General features: G+C 39.8%; 1 protein-coding gene across 1 annotated transcript in view; it reads left to right on the plus strand.

Moving 5' to 3' along the window:
• The window catches only part of COX10 (cytochrome c oxidase assembly factor heme A:farnesyltransferase COX10), a 104,197-nt gene that overhangs the window by 7,613 nt on the left and 73,934 nt on the right, over positions 1-22,650 (plus strand). Inside the window, exon 4 of the mRNA XM_080367288.1 lies at positions 3,738-3,862. Within this exon, the coding sequence (XP_080223414.1) occupies positions 3,738-3,862 (125 nt within the window). The remainder of the gene's footprint in view (positions 1-3,737; positions 3,863-22,650) is intronic.

The following is a 22,650-nucleotide window of genomic DNA, read 5'->3' on the forward strand; positions in this document are numbered from 1 at the left end:
AATAAAGATGATGGATGTCAGCCTTTGCATAATGACTTGAGCATTACCAAACTGCTACGTAATGGAGCAACAATGATTAAATAAGGTGCTTAAGTCGTGTTCATAGGCTAAATATCTGGTAACAGCAGCTCTAGCAAAAATATCCATTTGCTTTAGTGGGGTTCCAGTACTTTTCATTCTGGAATAATGACATTTATTATGACATTTATTCTTTAAATGGTAGCTTTAATATAGCCAAAAACTTTGACAAAGATTTATCAGTATATATTGTTTAGATTATTATTAGTCTATGTTTTTTTCTCAGTTCCAGATGTATTTCATATGTCTGTCAAAGTAGTTCTTATTTTGTGATTATTAAAACAGTAACTATTATCCTATCAAAGAAACAAAGCTTAATAGCGGTAGCTTCCTGGCAATTTGTTTTCTGTGCTAGAAGGAAAACAAATGAAATAAAAATAAACTATTATTACAGTTTATTTTTTGCAAGGCATTTTAAAATTGTTTGATGGTAAAAAGAGATTATCTGCTCTGTTCGTAATTTTTCACTTGGATTTTATATGAGATAATGCAGAGACTTGTTTCAAATTATTGGCCCAAATTTAAGTTTGCTTTGGGAGTTTGGCCTTCTTTAGTGTGCAGGTCATAATCTGCAACAAAACTTAAGATACACCTACACCCAAACAAATCTAAGCTTATAAAGGAAATACTGGTCAGTTCTATAGCATCAATACTGATGCTATGTTTAACTTCCCAGAAACCTATGTATGAAAACTCTGGAAGGAAAATTCCATCAGCTTTTGGAAAGCTATTTCCTTTAAAGTTATGCAAACATTTGTAGTAAAACAGTGAAATTGTTTCTTAAATTAAAATAGAAATGCATTTGCTTTTGTCCTTCCACATGTACTGATCTATCATCGGTACAGGAGCAGAATGGAAATCTAAAGCTGAATTGGTTTGCTTTGGCTTTCTACACTTTTATTTTAGCTTGGCTACTTTTTAATACGAGGTAAAGAAAATACGGCATAGTGATTGGCATACTATAAATACAAATACAAGGATTTATAAAGGCAGATCACATTACAATGAAGCTGGAGAGGAATGTGAAGAATATACTATAGACTTTTTAAATGTTTTTTTATGCTAGAAACATTATAATGCACTCTTTGTCACCAATTTATTAGCATTTTCTTTTTCATTTACATTCAAATGGGGGACAAATATCCCCTGTTAATTTTTGTTAAAGCTAAAGTTGTTTAAAAGACTGAAAATTAGGTTTAGGCTGAGATCATGAGTTTGAATCCTGGCTTCTTTTTGAAGAGCATATATAATGCCAACTCTCATCAACAAATCTTGAAAGGATCAATTCCATCTATTATGCAATAAGGTGAAGTTAATTTGTCCCCTAAAGCACTAAACTAACAGGGATTAAAAAACAAACAGAGTCAATGACCTCATTCCCTTGATGTGTTCTCAATTAAATATACTTTTCCTCCATGAGGGAAGTGGAAGAGTAAATTATTTCTTCCACAGTAAAAATAAACTTCCTAATCCAAAGGGAACATTTTCTTATTTACTCTTAACGTGTTGCATTTGATTTGCAGGGCGATGAGATGAGTCAGGAATGCCTTGTGTTCAGAACACTGCCCAAACAACCGAAAATACCTGTTTCAGTGGGATAAGTGAGAGGATGTACTACAACCTTTTTTTAATGAGATCCTGATAAGTCACACTGAAATGACTGGCTGAAATTAATCTGGAGAAATCAATGGGGACTTTAATTAGTGCTGTAGCGTATTAGAATTTCTTTGAGGTCAATGTAACGGTAATGTTACACTGACTGTTTGCCAATCTGCTCCACCTTTCTTCTTCAGTAAATGAGTTGGTGTTTTCCCATAATAAATTGGTGTAAAGTGCTCTCTAAGATAAGTTTTAATTAAATTCTTGTCTAGAAGTGGACGTGTGATTTATTATGCAAAAAAATGAATGTAATCACTCTTAGAAATGCAAACGCCACTGTTTCGTGGTCATCTCTTCAGTGTATTTTTGAACTCTATCGGTCGTAAACCATTGCGTTTCAAGTTGTCTTTTGCACTCGACTGAGAAGGATCCACGAGTTCTGAAACTGAAGATGCTGTTGTGTTTCTCTAAGTGGGGTCCAGTCTCTCAGAAATGATCAGTGCCTTCATGTCCTTCAGTCTTGTCTGGTGGGGTTAGAGAATCTGGGGTTATTTCGCAGCTTCTTAGAGGGGTACAGCTCCATCATAGATCCACTGTATTTCAGAGGCAGCTGAAGGGGCTGCAGTGAGGGCTGGGTGCTGCCCTTGATGATGCTGTCGGAGGGAATCAAAACCAAGGACTTACCTCCATATCAGGCTGGTACCCTGAGACAGCCCTCGCAGCCAGCCCGTGTGACAGCCATCCGCACAACATCCTGTGAATCCATACCAAGGCTAAATAATTAATGTTTATAATAATATTATATGTATTATTGTAATAATATTCAGCTGACAATGGATTTTAGTACTTGAGTAAAGTTTTGGTGAGCAGCAGGTTTTCTTCACTGTCTTTTTAGGATTAAAACTTAATGAGGGCACAGTTCTTAAAATTAGCACTTCGCATGTGCATCCTTGGTGGCAGGTCTCTGCCATGATAGTTTTTCATCTGAATTAACACTGCCTAATAGATAAGCCATGCATTTTCAGTCAACAAAGGTTATTTATTTGTCATTTAACTTCAGACAAACAGGAGACTTCGTAGGAATCGGGAAGATAAGAACATTCTGATGCTTTGATTTGAGCTAGCTGAGGTCTGGAACGTGTAATTACATGCAGAATATAATTTAAATACTTTCTGTTTAATAACTATTAATTTCAGATTGTAAGGTTTGAGGTCATGAGCAATATATTCAGTAAGTGTGCTGAATTTTATGGTATAAGAAATCTTTCATGTCATGGCAATTCTTGCCAAAAGTGAGTTTGTAAGACATATTATTTGGGTAATTATAATATTAGGATTGAGGCTTAGGTAACTTTCATTTTAAGAATGTGATTTGCAGTACTGAAGTTACAATTTTAGATGACAAAACTGAAGCAGATTTTTATTAATCCACTCAATTTATGAGGCTTTTAAGAGCTGCTGTGTCCATGTGATGATGTGATTGTACCTTCTGCCTGAAGTGGGCATGTCAAATGGGAACAGTGTGGGCAGATACTTGTACAGTGAGGTTACTGGCTTCACCAGCTGTAGCCTACATGCCCTGAGTCTCTTTTTGACTCTCTGCATTGCTTAAGTTCCTGCTATAATTTCATAGAATGTGTATCTCTTAATTTGAGATTTTTCTTACTGTTTTTCTTCTATGTTAGACTTTGCAATGGCTTATAAGTTATGGGAACAAATGTGCCTCCTGTACATGTTGCGGGAGGCAGTTTGATCCTGTAGCAAATCCATGAATTAGTTAACACAGACACACACATTTTATTCTCACCTCTTCTACTAATGTGCTGATGCTTCTGGGTTTCTCATTTCATCCCTGACAGTTCTCCTTCTCATCTTTGACTTCTTTATGTAGAGTATTAGTATTGCATGCAGTTCCTGGAGCTACTTTGATCCATAAAAGTAGCAAAGAATTAATCTGCAGAATGGTTCTTACAGGCTTTAAAAACCTTAACTCTAGTGGTATGTACAAAGGAGACTGTTTCTTATTGATCCTTCAAACTGTGCTGTCGCTTGTGTTGCAGCCCTGGTTGTAAGCACTGCATCTGCTGGCTTTGCCATGGCCCCAGTCCCCTTTGACCTGACCTGTTTCCTGCTCGCCTCCCTCGGAACTGGACTGGCATCCTGTGCTGCCAACTCCATCAATCAGGTCAGTCCATCTCATCATCTGTACCGCAAACCGGTGTCGTCCTGGCTTCTGAAATGCTGCCAAGGGTTGTTGATGGCTGGCTGGGAGCGGTGTGGTGGTGTGCCTTCAGCTGCCGCCTGAGCTCGGAGCCAAAGGAATACGTGTCTGAGAATTAAAGCAGGGTTGCTAGGCATAGTGTGTTTATTCAGAATGGAGCTGATGAGGTTTTAAACCTCCCAGTAATCATGTTTATCTTGATAATACTGACCATGGGTCACGGAAAATGATATGGGAAGGACTGTGTAATTGGAGTGTAAGAACAGCCAGCAGGGCTCCAGCTTTATGTGCCCAGTTCTTTGCTTGTGTTATTGTATGACCTTGTCGGATCTGCCTAAAGAATGGCTCAGGGCACCTTTCTAGATGTCCACAGTGGGACTCTGGTGGGGTTTGTGTGCCTCTGTTCAGGCTGGAATCAGGGTATCTCCTGCACACCTACAAAACATACTGATAATCTCCATCATGTGGTAGCTGTTTCATGCTGGAGATGTTCCAGGTGCCTGGACTTGAGGCCTCATGGTGTGTGTGAACAGGCTTGGGGAGCTTGATGCTGATCTCCCAGTTCTCCTGCAATCGAGCTGTGAAGCAAAGTTGCTGTTAGGCTCTTCCTGCATCCCAGAGGAGAGCCTAACTATTGAACAGGTAACAAACACTTGTAGTGTTGAATGGAGTTACAATCATTGTAGCCGTGGTCACGTTCAGTTGTATATATGACCTGGAAAAAGAAGTGGCAGTAGCAGTGCCACCTTTGATAGCACTTCAGGGTTTCAGCAGTCACTTGTGGGATGGGGGAGGCTGAGTCCTGGGACCCCAGTAATGGAACAGGGCATGGAGGTTTCCTGTGATCTACATCCTGGTGTCACCTCGACTGAGTTGGGCTCTTTGATGTTTACACCATGTAACACCTCGGTTGTAGGCACCCGATGTGCTTTTTGAGGTTACACCCATAAGCACACGTCTTACTTGGGCTGAAGAAGTACAGGTTTTACTGTTCATTTTCACAGACTCTAAAACTGGGGTAGGCAGCTAACTTTGTGTCTGTTTTCCTTGCAAAATATGAAGGATGCTGCATGAGTTTTAGTTGCTTGGAAATATTTAGGTAGCCAGCCTAACTTGAAAACACTTAGCTAGCCTTGAAAAATAATTTTAAGTCAGTCATGCTATTTTCTAAAGTATACAATTGGTTGTCATATACCTATTTTTTCAAAAAAGTCTTGTAGAAAAGCTGTCATGACTAAGGTGAAGCTTTCTTGGGTTTGATACAATTGTAGAGGTACACTTTTTTTCTCCCCTTTTTTCCTTTACTACAGTTGTTTTAATATTAAAAAAATTCCTTTTGTGACTTATCAATCCTTTGAAACTTTTACTGTCCTGTTTACTTTCACCTTTGATGTGGATACTAGGGGACTAAGAGGAGAATTAATTATTACTTGTTTAGAGACTCCTGTGCAACTTGACTTTCTGGAAATTTTGATAGATCTTCTGGAGATGATATTCACACACAAATAACTGGTTTTCTTTGTCTTCAGCTTCAATGTATTAATAGCTCAGTGTTGTATTTTATCTCAAAACTAGCCATTCTTAAACTCTTTAGAAGTCACTTTTTAAAATCTTGAGGTACTTTAGAGTATCAAAAATCCTATGCCATAATGTGGAGTTTGATACTTCTGAGGCTAGGATGCGGAAGGAAAGTTAGGAGTGCAGTGACTTTGTGCTTGGGCTCATAATTCACTGTTTACTCGCTGCTATCTCACCATAGGAACAGCTGTTAATATGCCTTTAAATAAAGAAGATTACTCCAGCCTCATGAAGTATAAAATTGTCTTTCACTATTTCAGCTGAAGGCTTTAAGTTCACACACTCGCTCATATTGAGCCAGTTGCCTGTGTAGACAGACCTTCAAGGCAACTACTTTTATTAAGGAATATAAAGAAACAGAGTTGGTAACAAAGCAAAAGATAAGAGCTGTGGTCTCTGACCTTGTTTATCAATGGATCCTTTTAGTCAACGAGTCTCTGGTGTTGCAGTTGGTGCTGTGTCTGAATTGGCTGGGAATTTAGTTTTCCAGAAATACTTTAAGCTTGGGTTTACGTCACGACCTTTGGGAAGGAGCACATTTGACTTGGAACTTCCTTTATTGCTACTTTGCTCTGTCCATTGCTCCCCATACGCATCCTCTCCTCTGGCAGCTCGTGACTCATGTTTCCCTTGTTGCTCCTTTCTGTCCCTTAAGGACCTTTTTATATGATAACTGTCTTTCCATTTCCCATATTGCTATAAATCTGTACATCTTTAAGGGCAACTCATCTTTCCCACTCCTCGTTTCCCTGATAGATCTGTATTCACGATTTACAATCCTCAAATATGTCGTGGGAAGGTAAAGTGTTGATTGTGTAAGATTCTTCCCCATGATTTAGGACAGGATGTGAGGAGCCTGGTCCTGTGAAAATCTAATAGAGATTCTGTAATAGTCGTGGTATTATTGATACAAACTTCTAACTGTTCAAATTCTGTGGTTTGGGATTTTTTTTCCTTCTCTCAAACACTTCATTTTAGCAATCTGGTAGTAGCTGGGGCCAGTTTGCCCCCATTGAATTAAGCTGAATTAGCATTTAGGTTGAATTAACTACTGGGGAGGGAGCCAGGACTATTCCAAGTAACGTACAGAGACCAAGAAGTCATGTTTTGTTTCTTTATGAAGTTGGTCTAAAATAATCTTTTAATTATCACTTCTTCTCTTGATTTCAGATGGTTGTGTGTCACAGCAAAAAAAGTAAAATAAAAAAAATATTTTTAATGTAACTGCAAGAGCTATAAAGTTACAAACATTTCTCAGTGGAGGTTCTTGTCACTTTCACTGTCATTAACAAGAAGGTAATAATAAACAAATGTGAGTTGGCAACATTGTAGTTTTCCATTGTTTATAGAAGCACTGGATGTTTATCAACAAAAGCTGTATATTTAAAAACAAGCTTCACTTGTTTGTAAATCCATCAATTATAGCTGTACTTTCTGATAGAAGTAGAAACAATGTGCTTTTATGACAGACCTGTGAAACTGAATAACTTTTTAAGAAGCTGATACATTGTTGTTTGAAGATGGTGTTTGAAAATACCCTGGAAAATACAGACAAAAAGTACTTGAGCATGGGCTGGTGTTAGGGGGAAATGCGGTGCCTGTTCTAAAGCAAGGTCATTCTAGAAACGTTAGTGTAGAAAATGCCAAGAGAAGTATCTTGGAATAATTTGTTAGACAGTAGTTTGAGAGAAACGGAATCTCTCAGGCTGGTGGAAAATGTTATAAATTCTGGGGATCTGGATAAATATCGGAGGGTCCTTGGGTTTTCCTGTAGCCTGTGTTGGGTCTGTGGGCTATAAGGGAGTGAACTCCTGCTGGAAGGTGCCAAAGAAAAGATAGTGTTTTATTTCTGTTGTCCTCTACCAGCAGTTCTGCCTCTGCCTCACTCCTTCGTATCACAATACTTCAGAGTTATACTTCACACCTAATCTAGCATTTTAGTGGCGTGCTAAGCCAGTGGTCCCTGGTTCTCTTCCACATCACGCAACACTGCGTTATATCCTTTAGCCCTTCAGTATTGTACTACAACATGTCACCACTTTTCAGTCCCACCTGCTAAAACTGCTTTCCTCTTTTTTTATCTTTTTTCTTTCTTTCTTTTTTTTTTTTTTCTAATGGGGGTCTTTCTTTTTTCCATCATTGAAGTAACTTAAAGTTATTTTGGACAGGTGTTCTTTATTGGTGTTCCATCTTTTCAAAATACTCAGTATTTTACAGTAGTTTTTAATTAAAAAAAATAAAATCACTTAATGCATTTACCAAGGAATAGACTGAGACACATTTTTACTGTAACATTACTGAGCTAGCTGAAACCACTGGAAAATCTCATTATAAGACATCACTCTTGTTAATAGTAGTTATGGTAAGGAAATGGAAATTTGTTCTGGGGTTTCATCTTGTAAACACTGTGTGTTAATCTTGAATAAAACAAATAATTATTCTTTGTGTATCACTTTTTTTATACTGTCCACTTTCCTGACTCTTTCACTGTTGTATATTGGTATGGGTACACAAGAAGGTATTTTACCTTAGTTATTTCTTACAAGTGACAAAAAGGGATAATTAAAACATTGGTTTTCTGCTTGGTGAAGACCAGTTTTGTAACTGTTTTCCTATACTGTACTCACACTGTCATAGAAATGGAGTAGAATAAATTGATATTAAGTTAGTTGATACATCTTTTGCTTTTTTGTAGCTCTGGTTTTTGATGATTTTTGAAAGCTGACTCAAGTTTCAAGGAGTAGAGTCCTACATTTATATTATGGAGAAAACATGTCATTTTTGAGACTTCTAAGGTACTAGCCTCTGATTTATGGAGGAGGAGATAAAACATGAAGAGATGTTTACAACACAATACACGGCATTAAAATGTTAAAGGAATCACATGCACATTTTATATGTCAAGTACATTCTTCTGTAACTGCAGCACAGTTAAAGAGTGGGAGAGAGCTATAAAGATGAAAGCAGGATGTTTAAAATGGTTTGAATTTAGTAACAGAGAGGTAAAATGATGTGGTTGGATTTGACTGATGGTACCTTGCAAAGGAAGCAGACTGGGCTGAATATCTTAGCTGAAGTTAGAGAGCAGAAAATAAGAAATATAGTAGATATGTTAACCAGAATGAGAGAACAAATGTAAGCCCAGTTGACATCCCTGTCCCTTCAGGGTCTGATCTGATGGCTGGGTTTTGCTCTTAATGTCATCCTCTCTTGACAGTGATGATCCCTTAGAAGTGTAGCTGTAATGGGTGGAAAGGAGGGGTTTAGTGTTAAAATAATGGAGTGAAATTCTGGATCTGAGCTCAGTTGCCAGCTTGTGAACCCTGTGTATGATCTTTTGTATTAAGACAAACTGTGATGGTCATTTGGATACTGCAGGGCACCAGGCTAAATAAAGTCAGAATAGAGCAGCCTCTCCTCCGATTCTGAATACACTTACTACCTCTGCGCTGCCAGAAGGATAGCCGTAGTCTTCACCTTTTATGGTATTTTACTGTTCTGTAATGACTTGATTGACCAGTACTCACAAAACACCTTAAAAATTGCTAAAAAATTAATAAGCCTGCTTAGATAAGCAAATATTGCCCCATCTTCTGGAGAAAGGTTAAGTGGAGCTTACAAATACAGTCACATTTTGTAATCTTCATCGTGCCGCCATTGCCTGTACATGAAGCTGTGGCTTACTGTACTGATGGTCCGAGGTCAGCATTTTTACAGTGTTTTTTGCAAATATGGGTTAATTAGCAATACTTGGATCCCAGGGAATAAAATGGGTGTGTTGATTCAGTTCAGAAACACAGTTCATGCCACAATGGCCAAGCAACAACGTCATCAGTTGGAGTGATGCAAATGTGCTTGTATTTCTGCGTGCAATTATAATGAGTCGGTGTTTGTTGTGTTGTGCTTTTTGTAGTTTTCTGAATTACTTATGTTTAAGGTCATGTAACAGGATGAAAGGAATAGGAAGAAGTAAGTTTGAGGGTTTTTTTTGAATATCTAAGTAAATGTTATGAAAGAATGTGTGTTGATGATTTTCAGAAGTCCAACACCTTGTTCCTCTCTCAAGATATATTGGCTGTAACTGTTTAAGCTTCCTGGGCCATTAAAAATTGTAATTCATTTTTTCAAGGGGGGGGGGGGGAACCCATGAGGAATTAGTTATTGTGAACACCTGTGTTGTTGGGAGGAGGAGGGTGACTGGAAGATGTGCCACCAGCTTCCATGGCAGAGCAGACTCAACTGCACATTTTGTTTCAGAGTTGTCAAGCAGTAACAGTAATGAGATGCAGCATAAAAAAAAAAAAGAAAGGTATTAACCCTGCTTTCCCCTGTTGCCCCCTGCCCCACCAAACAACTTTTGTGAGTGAGAAGGGACCTGAGAGGTTTGTATGTGGCTGGGTCCCACTGATCTTGTGAACACAGGTTTTTTTCACTTGTATCTTCTTTTGTTTCTGCAAGTTTTACAAATGTTCTGGTTTAACATTGATCAGAGGCCCTGCAGTGCTACTTGTTTCTCAGTTTCCCCACTGAGAGATGTTTAATGCAGGGGTTTTGATCATAGAAGTAAAAGTGGTTCACATTGGACTATTACACCCAAGTAAACTGTTTATTTTTTCACAGACACAGAAAGCAATATAAAGTGATGTGACAGTAGTGGTTGTGTTCCTTTCAGAGAGTGCTGCTGTAGCTTCTGAGCAAATCTATAGACTCATAGGATCGTTTGGGTTGGAAGGGACCTTTAAAGACCATCTAGTCCAACCCCCTGCCATGAGCAGGGGCATCTTCCACTAGACTAGGTTGCTCCGTGCCCTGTCCAACCAGTCCTTGAATATTTGCAGGGACTGGGGCATCCACCACTCCCCAGGCAACCTGTGCCAGTGCTTGTAAATAATTTGTTCCTAATATCTAATCTAAATCTTCCTTCTTCTAGTTTAAAACAGTTACCCCTTGTTCTATCACAACAGGCCCTGATAAAAAGTCTTATAAGCCCTCTACGTATTGAAAGGCTGCTATAAGGTCTCGCTGGAGCCTTCTGTTCTCCAGAATGACCCCAACTCACAGCCTGCCCTGACAGGAGAGGTGTCCCATCCCTCTCATCATTTCTGTGGCCTCCTTTGGACCTGCCCCAGCGGGTCCATGTCTGTCCTGTGCTGAGGACCCCAGAGCTGGAGGCAGTACCGCAGGTGGGGTCTCACCAGAGCAGAGGAGATGGGTAGAATCTCCTCCCTTGACCTGCTGGCCACAAAAAAAAACTGTTATAAGGAATCTGTTATAAGGATTGAATCAATAGGGGGGAAAAAAAAAAAAGCCTAAGGGTTAAACTAATGCACAGAAAGTGGTGGTTAATGATAAATGCTTGGATTATTGAAGAAGTGGAAAAGAAAACTAACAGGAGTTTGGCAGTCTCTCAGACCCCTTTCTTTTTTATTTCCCAGTGAAGGAATTCAACAACAAAAGAGAGAACAGCAACAGTTCTTTTTATATTCCCCCAAATCCAATGTTGGTTTGATGTTATCTCACCATGCTTAAACTCTTACTACCAAATAGGTGTTTTATTGAATAGCTGAAGGGATGTAGAGGGAATTTTTATTCTGATGCTAATGTTAATATGCTTTCATTCAGACACAAGTTGGAGGAGATGACCTGTCAGATCACCAGCCCATTGCCACTTGATGCCAGAGGTTTTTCTCCAAGTTCTGTCTTGTCCACTTTTGAAAGCACTGAAATTTTATATTTTTTTGCTTCTTCCCTTAGCAGATGACTGCACTGCCATGTTTGAATGAAAGAACTTGATTTAAATGCCAACAAGATTCGCTCCCTACAGCGTATTTGAAAAATCAGATAGTTGAGTGATTACTTTAAAGTGATTCAGAAAGAGCCTAAAATGACTTTCCAAGTTCTTGGGTTTCCAAATCAAAATATTTCATGCCTAGCTAATAGCACCTTTCCCTTCCTGCGTGCATCCTGAATGAGCCCACTGGCAGGCACTTACTCTTTTCGGCTGGAAATGGAGAGTGAGTCAATCAGCCTGCACTCCTGCTTGTTCATTTGAGATTAACACCTGATGCATCTCTGTCTCTCTCTGAAGTCCCCTTTGTTTTGACTGAGCAGATTGCCTGAAGCAGGCGGCCTTGCCTTTCATCTGCCTCCCCTCACCCCCCCACCCTGGCGATCAAAAGATTGTCAGGAGTGGTTATTAAAACCTGGTGTTTGACTCTGGAGTACAGGACTGTCAGCATTGGAGGCAGCCTGTGGTGTAATTTACAGTATATAATAAATATAAGAGAAGTGCAACACTGGAAGTCTATCTTGTGCTCTAAAGTGTGCTGATATATCCTGCTTTGATATTTTAACTGCTAGGCAACCTTCATTAGTGGTCATTGAAGATCGTAACTTATGGCTCTGTCAGATGATTCATAATTGCAACAGTTAGATCAAGTTAGTGTGTAGGAATCCTTGTTATCGAGTAGGAATGGGTCAGTTTGTGAAGATGTATTTCTTGAGTGGTGAAGCTGACGAGCAGTAATGAGAACCAACCTCTGAAGGACCAATAAATTTTAAACGCAGAGATGGTCTTTGCAAAGCATAAATTATTTGACCTACAACTGAAACTTGATAAAGGATCTTGGAAAATATTATGAATTAATGCACATCATTGTTGGAAGAAATTCTCTTTCCTCATATGCGTATAGTGTGAATATGGTACATGAAGGGGCTTCAAAAGAAAGTGGATAGCATCCCAGAGCCCTAGAGGGAGGGGCACTTGGGCCCCAGTCACCAAAGTGTGGTGTTCAACAAAGACAATGACAATAAATAAAACAGCACCCTTTTTTGCTACTTTGCCTCCCTCTGTGACATTCATTATAAGCATAAAGCATCAGATGTTAGAGGAGTTAAAGTCAAAATGGTTTGATTTGATTCCTTCTCTCATGTTACATTTCATATATATTAAAATTCAACTGAAAAACAGAAAGACTGAATAAAAAGCTATATTTAATGTTGTGCCCCTTCTTTATGGATCATTATGCTTCCTGATTTCATAAAGACTTTTTTTTTTTTTTCTTTTTTTGGTAGGTGCACAAAATAAGCATGTCTCCTTGTTTGTTATTTAGTTACCAGCACAGTCAGTGTAAGTATTGGGTACACGCTTTCTCTCCCTGGTTGTATTTGTCGATGAGCAGCTTATGCCCTAAATGACCACCAGAAAGTGGTAGGGTGGGAGAGGGGATTTTCTGGAACAGATGTGACTGCGGGGACTGCAGCTCTGCCACTGCCAGGACAGCGCGAGGGAAGCAGCCCTGCTGTCCTGCGCTTGCTTTCTTCCTCGGCTGAAACTGTCTTTTCATCCACGTAGGCTTTGGCGATAGGTACAGTCTGAGAGTCAATGCAGAGAAAATTCCTGTTGTTATTGTGAAGTATCATTCTGATGGACAGGAGCTTTTGGGTGGTCGCTGCAGAAACCTCTTAACTTCTGTGTGTGCATGAATCCTCAAGACGATGCGTTTTGATGCTACAGGAAGTTTTGTATCATTAGCACTGCACTGAAAGGTTCTCTGGAAGTACTGGGGCAAGTGTGGTATGAGGAAAAGAAAGAAATAATTTACCAAATGATTAATAGTCAGGAATACTTTGGTGCTGTGGGATTCCCTTTAGATCCAATGCCAGATTTCCCCTGGAAAGCCTGATCACAGGCAGAACAAAGGAATTTCAAAGGACTGAAATGATGGAATGTGGAGAGAGCACTAGACAAAAGGGAAAACCTAGTACTTAATAAGATTTATCTGGCCTTTTGATCCATAGGGTATTGCCTTTCTAAGCTTAGAAAAGGAAAAGTGGAAATAACTAGTCAATATTTTTTTGGTGTCAGACTTTAAATACATGTTTTGACACTTCCTAAACTGGGATTTTCTTTAACAATGCAACTATTAAATTCTAACCTTATTAGATAATTAGTGATCTGTCATTTTCTTTTTGTAATTTAAATGGTGTTATGTTCATCCTGTTTATTGCTTTGAGTTGGACTCCTGGCAGTTTCAAAAACAGCAATCCAGTACCTTGTATACTGCGCAGTACGAAAAATAACGAGTATGCGGTGAAGTATGACTCACAAGGGTTAAGGAAAATTATTTCCTGGTTCCCTGACACAGCCTACCAATACCATCTCTTTAGGGAATAGCTCATTGAAACACAAACCCAGAGCATTCTAACAGTCCCTTTCCTTTTGAATTATTTTAGGGTTTTCTCTTCAAATTTCCATTGTTAAAAAAAACCTAACCCTACATGAACGCCATGAGTTCACATTCTACTTTGTCTTCATAATGTTGGATGGGATTTATGTGCAGTAAAATGGAGTAAAAGCCCTCTTTCCTTAATTTTGCATGACTGTCGTTGCTGTTAGTACAAAGTTTTTCTCTGCTTCCTCTTTGTTCCACACTGCGATTATCAACAACTGTGGCCGTGAAGAGTGGACCCAGCTAGCAGAGCACTGCTCGGGCTTTGCAACTAGGCTTGGCAAAGGCAAACAGGACTTGAGCAAGGACTTGTAACGTTTGTATGGGCTGCAATACCTTAATTTACCTTACATGGCTTTTGACTTATTTTTCCCAAAGCTGCAACATTTTACACTAAAGCTTACTGCTGACCTGATCTGCCAGAACCCAGTAGCAGGTGTTGGGCAGGCAGGTGTCCCAAGGGAATTGTCTCTTTTCTCTGTTGTAGTTGCAGTAGGAAGAAGGAAGAAGAGATACCTCTAGGTTATAAGGAAGGGGATGAGGAGGGTCTTGGCACACCTTTTCCTGAGGGAAGGAGCAATTGCTGTTTCCCACTGAAAGTGGAAATTATTGTTCTCATGCAGTTGCTAGGACTGCTGCAACTGTGAGGTTGAAGAGATGCACTATTTTGTTAACAGCGAAACTTTTTTTTCCTAGGACTTTTCACGTGAGGAAGCTCAGAGTAGCTATTTCAGATTTCTATAGGGGTCTGATGTAAACAGATGCATATGTAGTGCGTATTTGGGTGAATGTCTCTATAGCCCATGCAGTAACTAATACTGGGAAGTCTGATGACAGTGTACTACGAAGTGCTTAATTATTTCAGGTCTTTCCTTGGTCACATTGATCCTTTTTTGTTATTTTTGTGTAGAATTTAACTGTCCTGATAGTTTGGCACAGATGTCGCAGTGACATAATTCTTTTGATTTTCCCTTCAAACTCCATCAGTAGTTGTTGGAAAAGCACTTTTAGGATTGTCAGGGTAGCAGGTCACTGAGAGCATGATAAAGTGCTCTCTGATGAAGTGATGCACCAATAGGTGGGTTTGGTTCCCTTTTTAAAAACTCCCCATCATATGTAACAGCAGTCAGCTGCTTTTGTGTCAGCGTTATGGCATTTAAACATTAAATTTTTGAAGGCACCATAATAGGTCTTTGAAGTAGAGTCTGCAGATCACAGCAGATAGAAGTTACAGGGGATCCTTCTCTTCATGTCTATGGTGGTAGCTCAGAATTTTATTATTTAATGTCTGTATTGCAATAGTGTCTTGAGAGCCCAGTGATTTTCCAGAGTAAGAAGGTAATGATGTGTGTCCTGCCGAGTTTGCAATCTGGGAAGTTACAGAGTGTGAAAGTATGTGGGTCTGCCTTTAAAAACCAAAGCACTTCTCTGGGTTACATACTTAGGTTTTTAAAAGGAAGATTGAAAGGCGAGTTGATTAGTCTGTAGAAATCAAAGGAGGTAGTTATTGTCATAAGAGATGTAGTCTTGAATGGAAACAAGCTGCGTTAAGCATGTAAAAACTCAAGGACCATCCATCTTTTTTCTGGATATAACTTAAAACCTTGGAAGTGCTGGAGGAAATAGTAAGACTTGTCAAAGCCTGTGTTTGTTGGTAAGGCTACTTACTAGTGTCAGCCTCGAGTTTACTAAAGGTCAACACATGACACATCCTAGAAGAAACAATTGAGTCACTGAGAATTGATTGATGCTGATTAAAATCCTTACAAGTAAATGCTTCTTAATTTTTTGCTATATTTCTGCTCATGGATTGGGTTGGATGTTGCTCTAGGCACTGGCAAGGTATGTTGCTTGATTCTTGGAAGTGTGCCTACGCTATGCAAGAGGTTTCCAGTACGTGATCTGCCTAATTTATGGTAGGATGAACACATGTGGCATGTGCAATATCCATGGGGCATTTATCAGTTGTCCTAAAAAGATCTTTTCTACCCAGAGTTGATGATGGTTGGATTTTTTGTTTTAAAATTTGTCATACTTAGGTAAATAGGCATCTGATACATTCCTTGGGAAGGTGTAAAATATATATATGTATTGCGCCGCAATTCCTTGGATTCTGGTGGGAAATGGCTGTCCAAATTGCACCAAAACTCAGCAGTATCCCCAGTGGGATTATAACACTGGTATGAATAGAAAGCTGTAGTAAATTCTTCTAAAAAAAATTTATTTGTAGTGTCAAATAGCCATTTACCACTAAGTGACTTTTTAAGAGGATTCTAAGCATAAGCTGTTTAATGAACGAGTAAACCACAGCTCTGGGCAGTAATCCATTTCTTCTGGGTTTTATGAGATCTGTATGGAAACTGAAGGAAGAGGTTAGTTTTCAATACCAAAATCATTAGGTGCATCATCCAGATGAAAAAGCACAAGGCATGTTGGAAGTATCTTTAAACTAGGACAAGAAATAAAACGGGACACATGGATGGAAATGTAAGGGTTGTAGCAGCTTAATAACATAAGCTTTGACTTTAAACCAAATGTGTTTGCAAATCTGTGAGGTTTGGTATTCTCAGGTCACTAAAAGGCTAACTCTGTCTGGATCTGTATAGATTATGTAAATTTTTTAAGTAAACTAGACTTCTAGAAGATGAAAATCTGTCCTTATAATCCTCCTTTTAAGACTTCTTTCTTATTACAGTCAAGATTTATGTTGATGCTCCTAACAGAGATGTGACAATCCGTTTTAACTTTGGAGAGTATCGTAAAGGTGATGGCATTTGAAAGCAGGCTGAATAGTTCAGCTTCAAACTCATTTTTATGTTCTGAAATTAGATACTTTTAAAAATAATAATCTTTTACAAGATGCATTAGGACTTAGAATGCCAGGTATTTATTTAAGGGCAATAAAAGCAAATTATTATCTTTGAAGGGCATCCTTTATAAAAATGTTTATCTGAAATGGCCCGAGACAGCAAAGGAACTGAATTGGAAATAGAAAACAAAGTTGCAGCGAAGCACAGAACTCTGCTGCATTTAACTTGCTGCTTGTCCTGGTTACAGCTCGATGCAGAAGCCTTTCCACCGTTGTTTTCAGCAGCTTCCTGACAGCGTGAGCGTGCAGGGCAGAGACAGCCCCTGGTTCATCCAGGCGCCCTCTGCTCAGTTAAGTTTTTCTCGCTCCAAGGAAAGTTCCCATCAGCTTGTGGATAAGTAGCCAGGCAGTGTCTGGAGGGGACGAACACAGAATGTCACCTGGCAAAGTTTCAGCCATAGTAGGGAAATGTTAAACTACAATCTGTGTGTTGGGTTCCCATTCTTCATCCTTGATTAAAGCCTTCAGAGCGAGGACCACTCCTGGTGGAACTCATTCATGCCTCCCATGTAAAATGACGGTTGACTTTAACTCCCTCCTGATCTAGATGTTTCTACAGTTTCTTTTGAAGTGGGGCCAAGAGGTGATGCAGAGACTTATGAGCAGGACAGGTTTTGTAGGGAGAGTTGAAGTATTTTATTAGAAGTACCGCTAGAGTCGGAGAAAACGGATAACCTATAAAGCACAAACTTTCTTCAAGTCATCATGCAGATGTGGTTCCATAGCTCTAGTCATACCTAGAGACTAGTCATCTTGGACTCTTAAGAGCTGTTTTTATGCCAGGATTCTGTAAGAATAAATCAGTGGTATTAATACAATGCCATAATTATTTTCCGAATAACATGAAGTAGGTGACAGTGAGGTGGAGTGTGATGACGGTCTGTAAAAGTGCGACTGGCAGGGACATGATGTTTAGGAAATGGTTATTTACTGTCTCTTGAAAACAAGAGTGAGAACTTTTAACAAAAGGCAAGTTAAAAAATGAGCAAATGGAGTCTGTTCTTCACGCAGTGTGCAGTTACAGTGCGACTGCTTGCTACAAGAGGTTTGGATAATAAGGGGCTTGGTGATGGTGCTCATGTCACCTTTTACGTCTTTGGGATTTGCTTTGTTGTTTATTTTCCAGTTTCATTTTAGTTACTAACAAACTGAGTGACATTGACACATACAACTGAACGTTGAGATTTAAAAACAACAATCAAAAAACCCGGCAAGCCTGCTCCAACAAACTGCTACTGAACATTAAAGGAGCTGCACAGCAGATTGCTTTTCTATCGAAAAATCTACCCTTCGGTTTCACTTGAGCCCCAAAAACTGCTTTGCTTCTGTTGCTGCTAACCTTTTGTGCTTGGAGAGCTGTAACCTTTCTTTTTAAGTCTGGATTTCACTGCAAGTGCTTGAATGGTTTTTTTGCTCTTCTTCTGCAGGTTGTGCAAACTCTGTGGGGTTTTTTTTTGTGTTGAGTACAAAGGTAGGAAAGGCTGATTTTAAATATTTGTCCCAAAGAGAGAAATAAAAGAAACAGCCAAGTGCTTAACTGCTTTGGAATGAAACATATTTATCACAAGTGGCTCTTTGCATTGCTGGAGGACGTGAAGAAGTAGTGCTTGGGGGATGCTCTTGGAAGATCTGCCTTTTCCAGTGTGATCTGGAGCAGAACTATGAGTAGGAATGGTTGGTTACGTCTGAAAGTAGGCTTTCTCCCTGTTTTCTGTTTAATTCTGTTACTGATGAGAGTATCAGATTTAAATCATGCTTTGGGCAGTCATGGTAGAAGTTTCTCCCCTGCTGCCTTCCCACTCTTTCCAAGAAGGTCTCTCCACAGGGGCCAAAATTGTAGAATATTTCCTTAAGCCACCCTCTCCACAGACCAGTGTCTGTTCTGGTGCTGCTTTGGCGATACATGTTTCCATGCGTAATTGTGGCTACCCGTAGCTTCCAAAGACACCCCTCAAATAAGTTATCCCATGATCTAGTCGCTGTGTACTGTTGCTGGCTTCAGATTTGCAGCCCCAATGCAGAAGATGTTTTCTTCTGTGTCTCCAGAGCTGCTTCATCGGGGGTGTTTTTTTTAAAATGCCTGTGAGTTATGTGCGAGTGCACTTCTGCAGGCGACAGTGGTTGTATTTCAGAAAGTGGCATTGATTGTGATAATGTAGCATACAGCTCCTCTTTGTGAAATTCAAGTCTTTTTAACACCACCACCTTCAAAGACAATAAAAATTCCAGTCTGCATTTATCTATTCCCATGTGAGGAGTTACTGCAGTGTATATTGTATCATTCCATGTGAAATTCTTCTGCTTAATAGTCTCATTTATACACAGTTGTCTGAGGTCAGTTTTCCGTTTTGCAGTTGTCAAACAGCTGTCAAATTAAGAGACCAGATCCCAAAGTTCATTTACATTTTATGCCATTCTTTGGGTGCCTGTTTCATATCTTAATATAACTAATGATTTATCTACATAACTTAGTCTTCTTTCTGCACTTGTTTTTCACAGATGTTCACATCCTCTCGCTTTTCAAGAGCAAGTCTTAAAATAAAACTTCTACCTTTTTTTGTTGTTGTTGTTGAGGCTTTTGATTAGACAGCCAAAGGAAGATAGTATTGTATTTTCAGTTCAGGCAGTATAAATGAAAATGCCTCATCAATTGTAATTTGAATTTTGAATTGGAGAACAATAGTAAAAAAGTTTTGCAATGTGTTGCTAGAAATTACAAAAGAGAAAATCTCATTTTCATTCATTTATCATTGGGTTTGGTTAATAATCAGCCTAGCTATTGATTTCCCCCTGTAACTTTTGATTTCTTGTTCTTCAATAGGAAAACAAAACTATAAAGGACTTTGTTCACAAATCATCTTTGTAGTAAAATGTATTCATTTTTCATCCTCAGGAATATCAAAGGCTATCATGTGAGCGAGAACACAGAGACTAAATTGAATGCTATTTGTGGTTTTGTAGTATGATAATTCTTACGTCGCTGAGTTCCAAACGTAAATTTATATGGTGAAGATTTAGGGATTGGCTTTTTATTTTTTTCCCAATGGTGTAATGATCAAAGGAATATCTCTATACATGCCATTGATGTCTTACTACAAAGTACTTAAATAGCCTGAGGTAGCCATCTACTTTATATAAATTCCTTAAAGACAGGTAGGGACCCTTGGTTGTTAAATGTATACTTTTGAGTTGGGTGTATTTTCAAGGGAGGAAGGCAAGAGAGATACTATTACAGGCCTCAGCAGTCCTCTGTAGCGCTGAGCTGTAAAAGGCTCTTTAAAAAGTAGCCTTAAATTATGGTCACTGGGGAAGTTTGTCTAGGGTATGCTGCGCCAGAAAACGTTTCTGTGCCATTTCAACGTCATTAGCTAACTGGTTCAAGAAGTGTAACTTAATTAACCCTTTCCAGGTTTGGGAGGAGGGGGAATTCTGGGGTTTTTGTACATATTTGTAGCCTCTTTACGTTCTGGGAAGAGGCAGTTTAAAGACTATCAATACTCCTTTTTACCAGTTGCTTAAAGACCCTATGCTTTCCTAAGTAAAGGGAAATAATATCCTTGCTATTTGCTGCATTTCATAGGCATTTCATAGGCAATTATTAGTCTTTTCGGTTGATGGGATCCGCATTGGGATTGTAATAAAACACAAGTCAATGTGAAATTGGATGCAGACTAGGAGAGCAGATAAAACCAAGTGAAAATTAATGACAGATGTAAAAGTTATTGGTAATAACGTAGTCATCTTTTTACAATCTTTTTCCAAACTATATTTTTATTTCAGCAGATGTCACTTGAAATCTTCAGAGTAAATCATCTCTTTGATTTTGATTATCATCTTGAATACTGAAAGTAGCTTAATTGTAATGGGTTCTGACTTATTTATGAATACATTTTTACATTTGAGGGCTGGCACACAGATCCCAGGCTGCTGAGTTGTTCAAAATGGTCGGATGTAGAGTGCTCCAGTCGATGCCTTTAAGTCTATTTTTATGGCTTGAGATGTCACTGGAATTAACTCCAGGGTCTGCAGAGCATCCCTGAAGCTGAGGCTCTGTTGTTGTTGCAGGTGGGACATGGGGAGCGGTGGGGCTGGTTTGCTCAACATCCCCTAAGAAAAATGTGGTAAAGCACCAGCTTTCAGTGCTTGTTCAGCGCTGAGCATAAACAGCACTTCTACAAGCAAATGCAAAAAGCTTTCCCCACTCATTTGAAATCGTAAGCAAGCTTTACTTTCGTTGCTTCTCACACAAGAAAGACCATCCCAGGTCAGCCCAAAGGGCTCTTCAGCAGGATTCGTTGATGCCCTTCCTGCCTCAGACCCATCGGGTTGTGGGACCTCCTCATTCATCTCTTCCTGGCCCTATTGGCTATCAGCAGCACTGGGAGAAGGATGCCTGATGTGGGAAGTCCCAGGAGCTGAGACCTTCTTCTTGTTGTCCATGGAGCATGACTGGGCAGCAGCCAGCAGCTCCCTGGGTGCTTGCAGCGATGGTGGGCACTCCTGGAGAAGGCTGGTTAGTGCCTCCAGCGCTTCTCCACTGTGACACTGCTGAGTTTCCCTCTTGTTATCCCTTGAGCTCTCCCCTCCACACTGGTTTGGAGTGGAGATGGAAAAGATTATTTTGTTTCAGTAGGTGAAAATGAATAGCAAAGGTATATGGTAGAAGATACTTAAGGTTTACATGAGCTCAGGCATGAGGGCGTATGTCTGCAGAGGAGTCTCCAGCAAGTTTTGTGTCAGGGACTCCTTGAAAACATGCTGGTGTCTTTCTATCTGTGAAAAAACTCCTCCATGAATTTGTCCAGTTTTCCCTTTTTAGCATGGGGAGAGGCAATGACTGCTCATCTCCCTGTTGGTTTTCCATGCTATTTATGGTTTTATAGACATCTTTCATATTCTCCCTTGCTTGCCCTTTTCCAGGCTGAAGAAACCTACTCCGTCTTTGTTCTCCCATATGGAAGCTGTTCTGTACCTGTGGTTGCTTTTGTCTTGTCTTTGGTAGGTTTGAGAGCTTCTCTTTGAGAAAGGGGTGCCCAAACTTCACCCCCTGAGGGTAGAGACAGGGATACAGAGGGGATTTATACAGCGGCCATGTGTGCGCAGGGCAGCATCCCTCCCCCAACAGGCACGTGTGTGTGTACACACAGGCACAGACTTTGTTAGGGAGTAGAACTGAGAACAGCAAATTAGATTAATCAAGTCCTTAACGTAATTAAAATTAAATGAGACCTCTTGGGACAGTAATCAACCACAGCAATCAACTGTCTCTGGTACGGTGCCTCTAGCTTTTCTTTTAAAAATCATTTCTGAATAGTGACCGACGTTTTCATAGACCTATCTATTCCTACTTCATGGTGCCCTTTCTAAGGGAAAGTAGCTCAGAGCTGATTGGGTTTTTTTTCCATGAGTAACATGATATTTACATTTATCCATACATACTGGCCTCTGCCTCTCATTTGACAGTACTTCTGCAATTCATCACTCTCAGCTTCAACCCTTAAAGGTCTGAACAGCTTGCTAGGAAAGCCAAGTGCTCTGTCCACCTGAGCACGTTCTGTTCTTGGCTGAAAGAAGATCTTGAGATCTTACTGTTGTGAAGTACGTTAACCATCTTTCCGAGGTAGAATTACCCTGTTTTGAAGTGTTGAGCTGTTGTTACAAAGGGAGGGTCACTGCAACCACCACTGTCTCCTGTTCATGCTAAGAAAAAGAAGTCACATCTTTTGAAAGGGATGCCATAGACCTGTCATCCAGGACAGGATTGCTGACAGTGCCCGTCAGCCTGATGCAGGTGCTTGTGGTCCGTTGGGACCTTTCAGTCCACGACAGAAAGCTGATCTCGGGAAGACCCCTGTGCTTTAGCCGTTCCTGTTGGTTTGCTCATGCGAGTCCCAGCTAAACAGGCTGGGAACCCCATTTGGAGGGCCCTGAATTTCTTCTGCATTGCAGAGACATTTAGGAACATTGTTCAAACCTGTAGGTTTTGGGTTATGTATTGTAAAGTTAGGTGTGTTACAAACTTAGGTACCCTGCCTTCTCAGTGTGGGGATGTCAGTAAGGGGTCTGATGTGCAG

This window comes from Falco punctatus (assembly GCF_963210335.1).
Source record: "Falco punctatus genome assembly, chromosome: 1".
In the NCBI taxonomy this organism is placed as follows: domain Eukaryota; kingdom Metazoa; phylum Chordata; class Aves; order Falconiformes; family Falconidae; genus Falco; species Falco punctatus.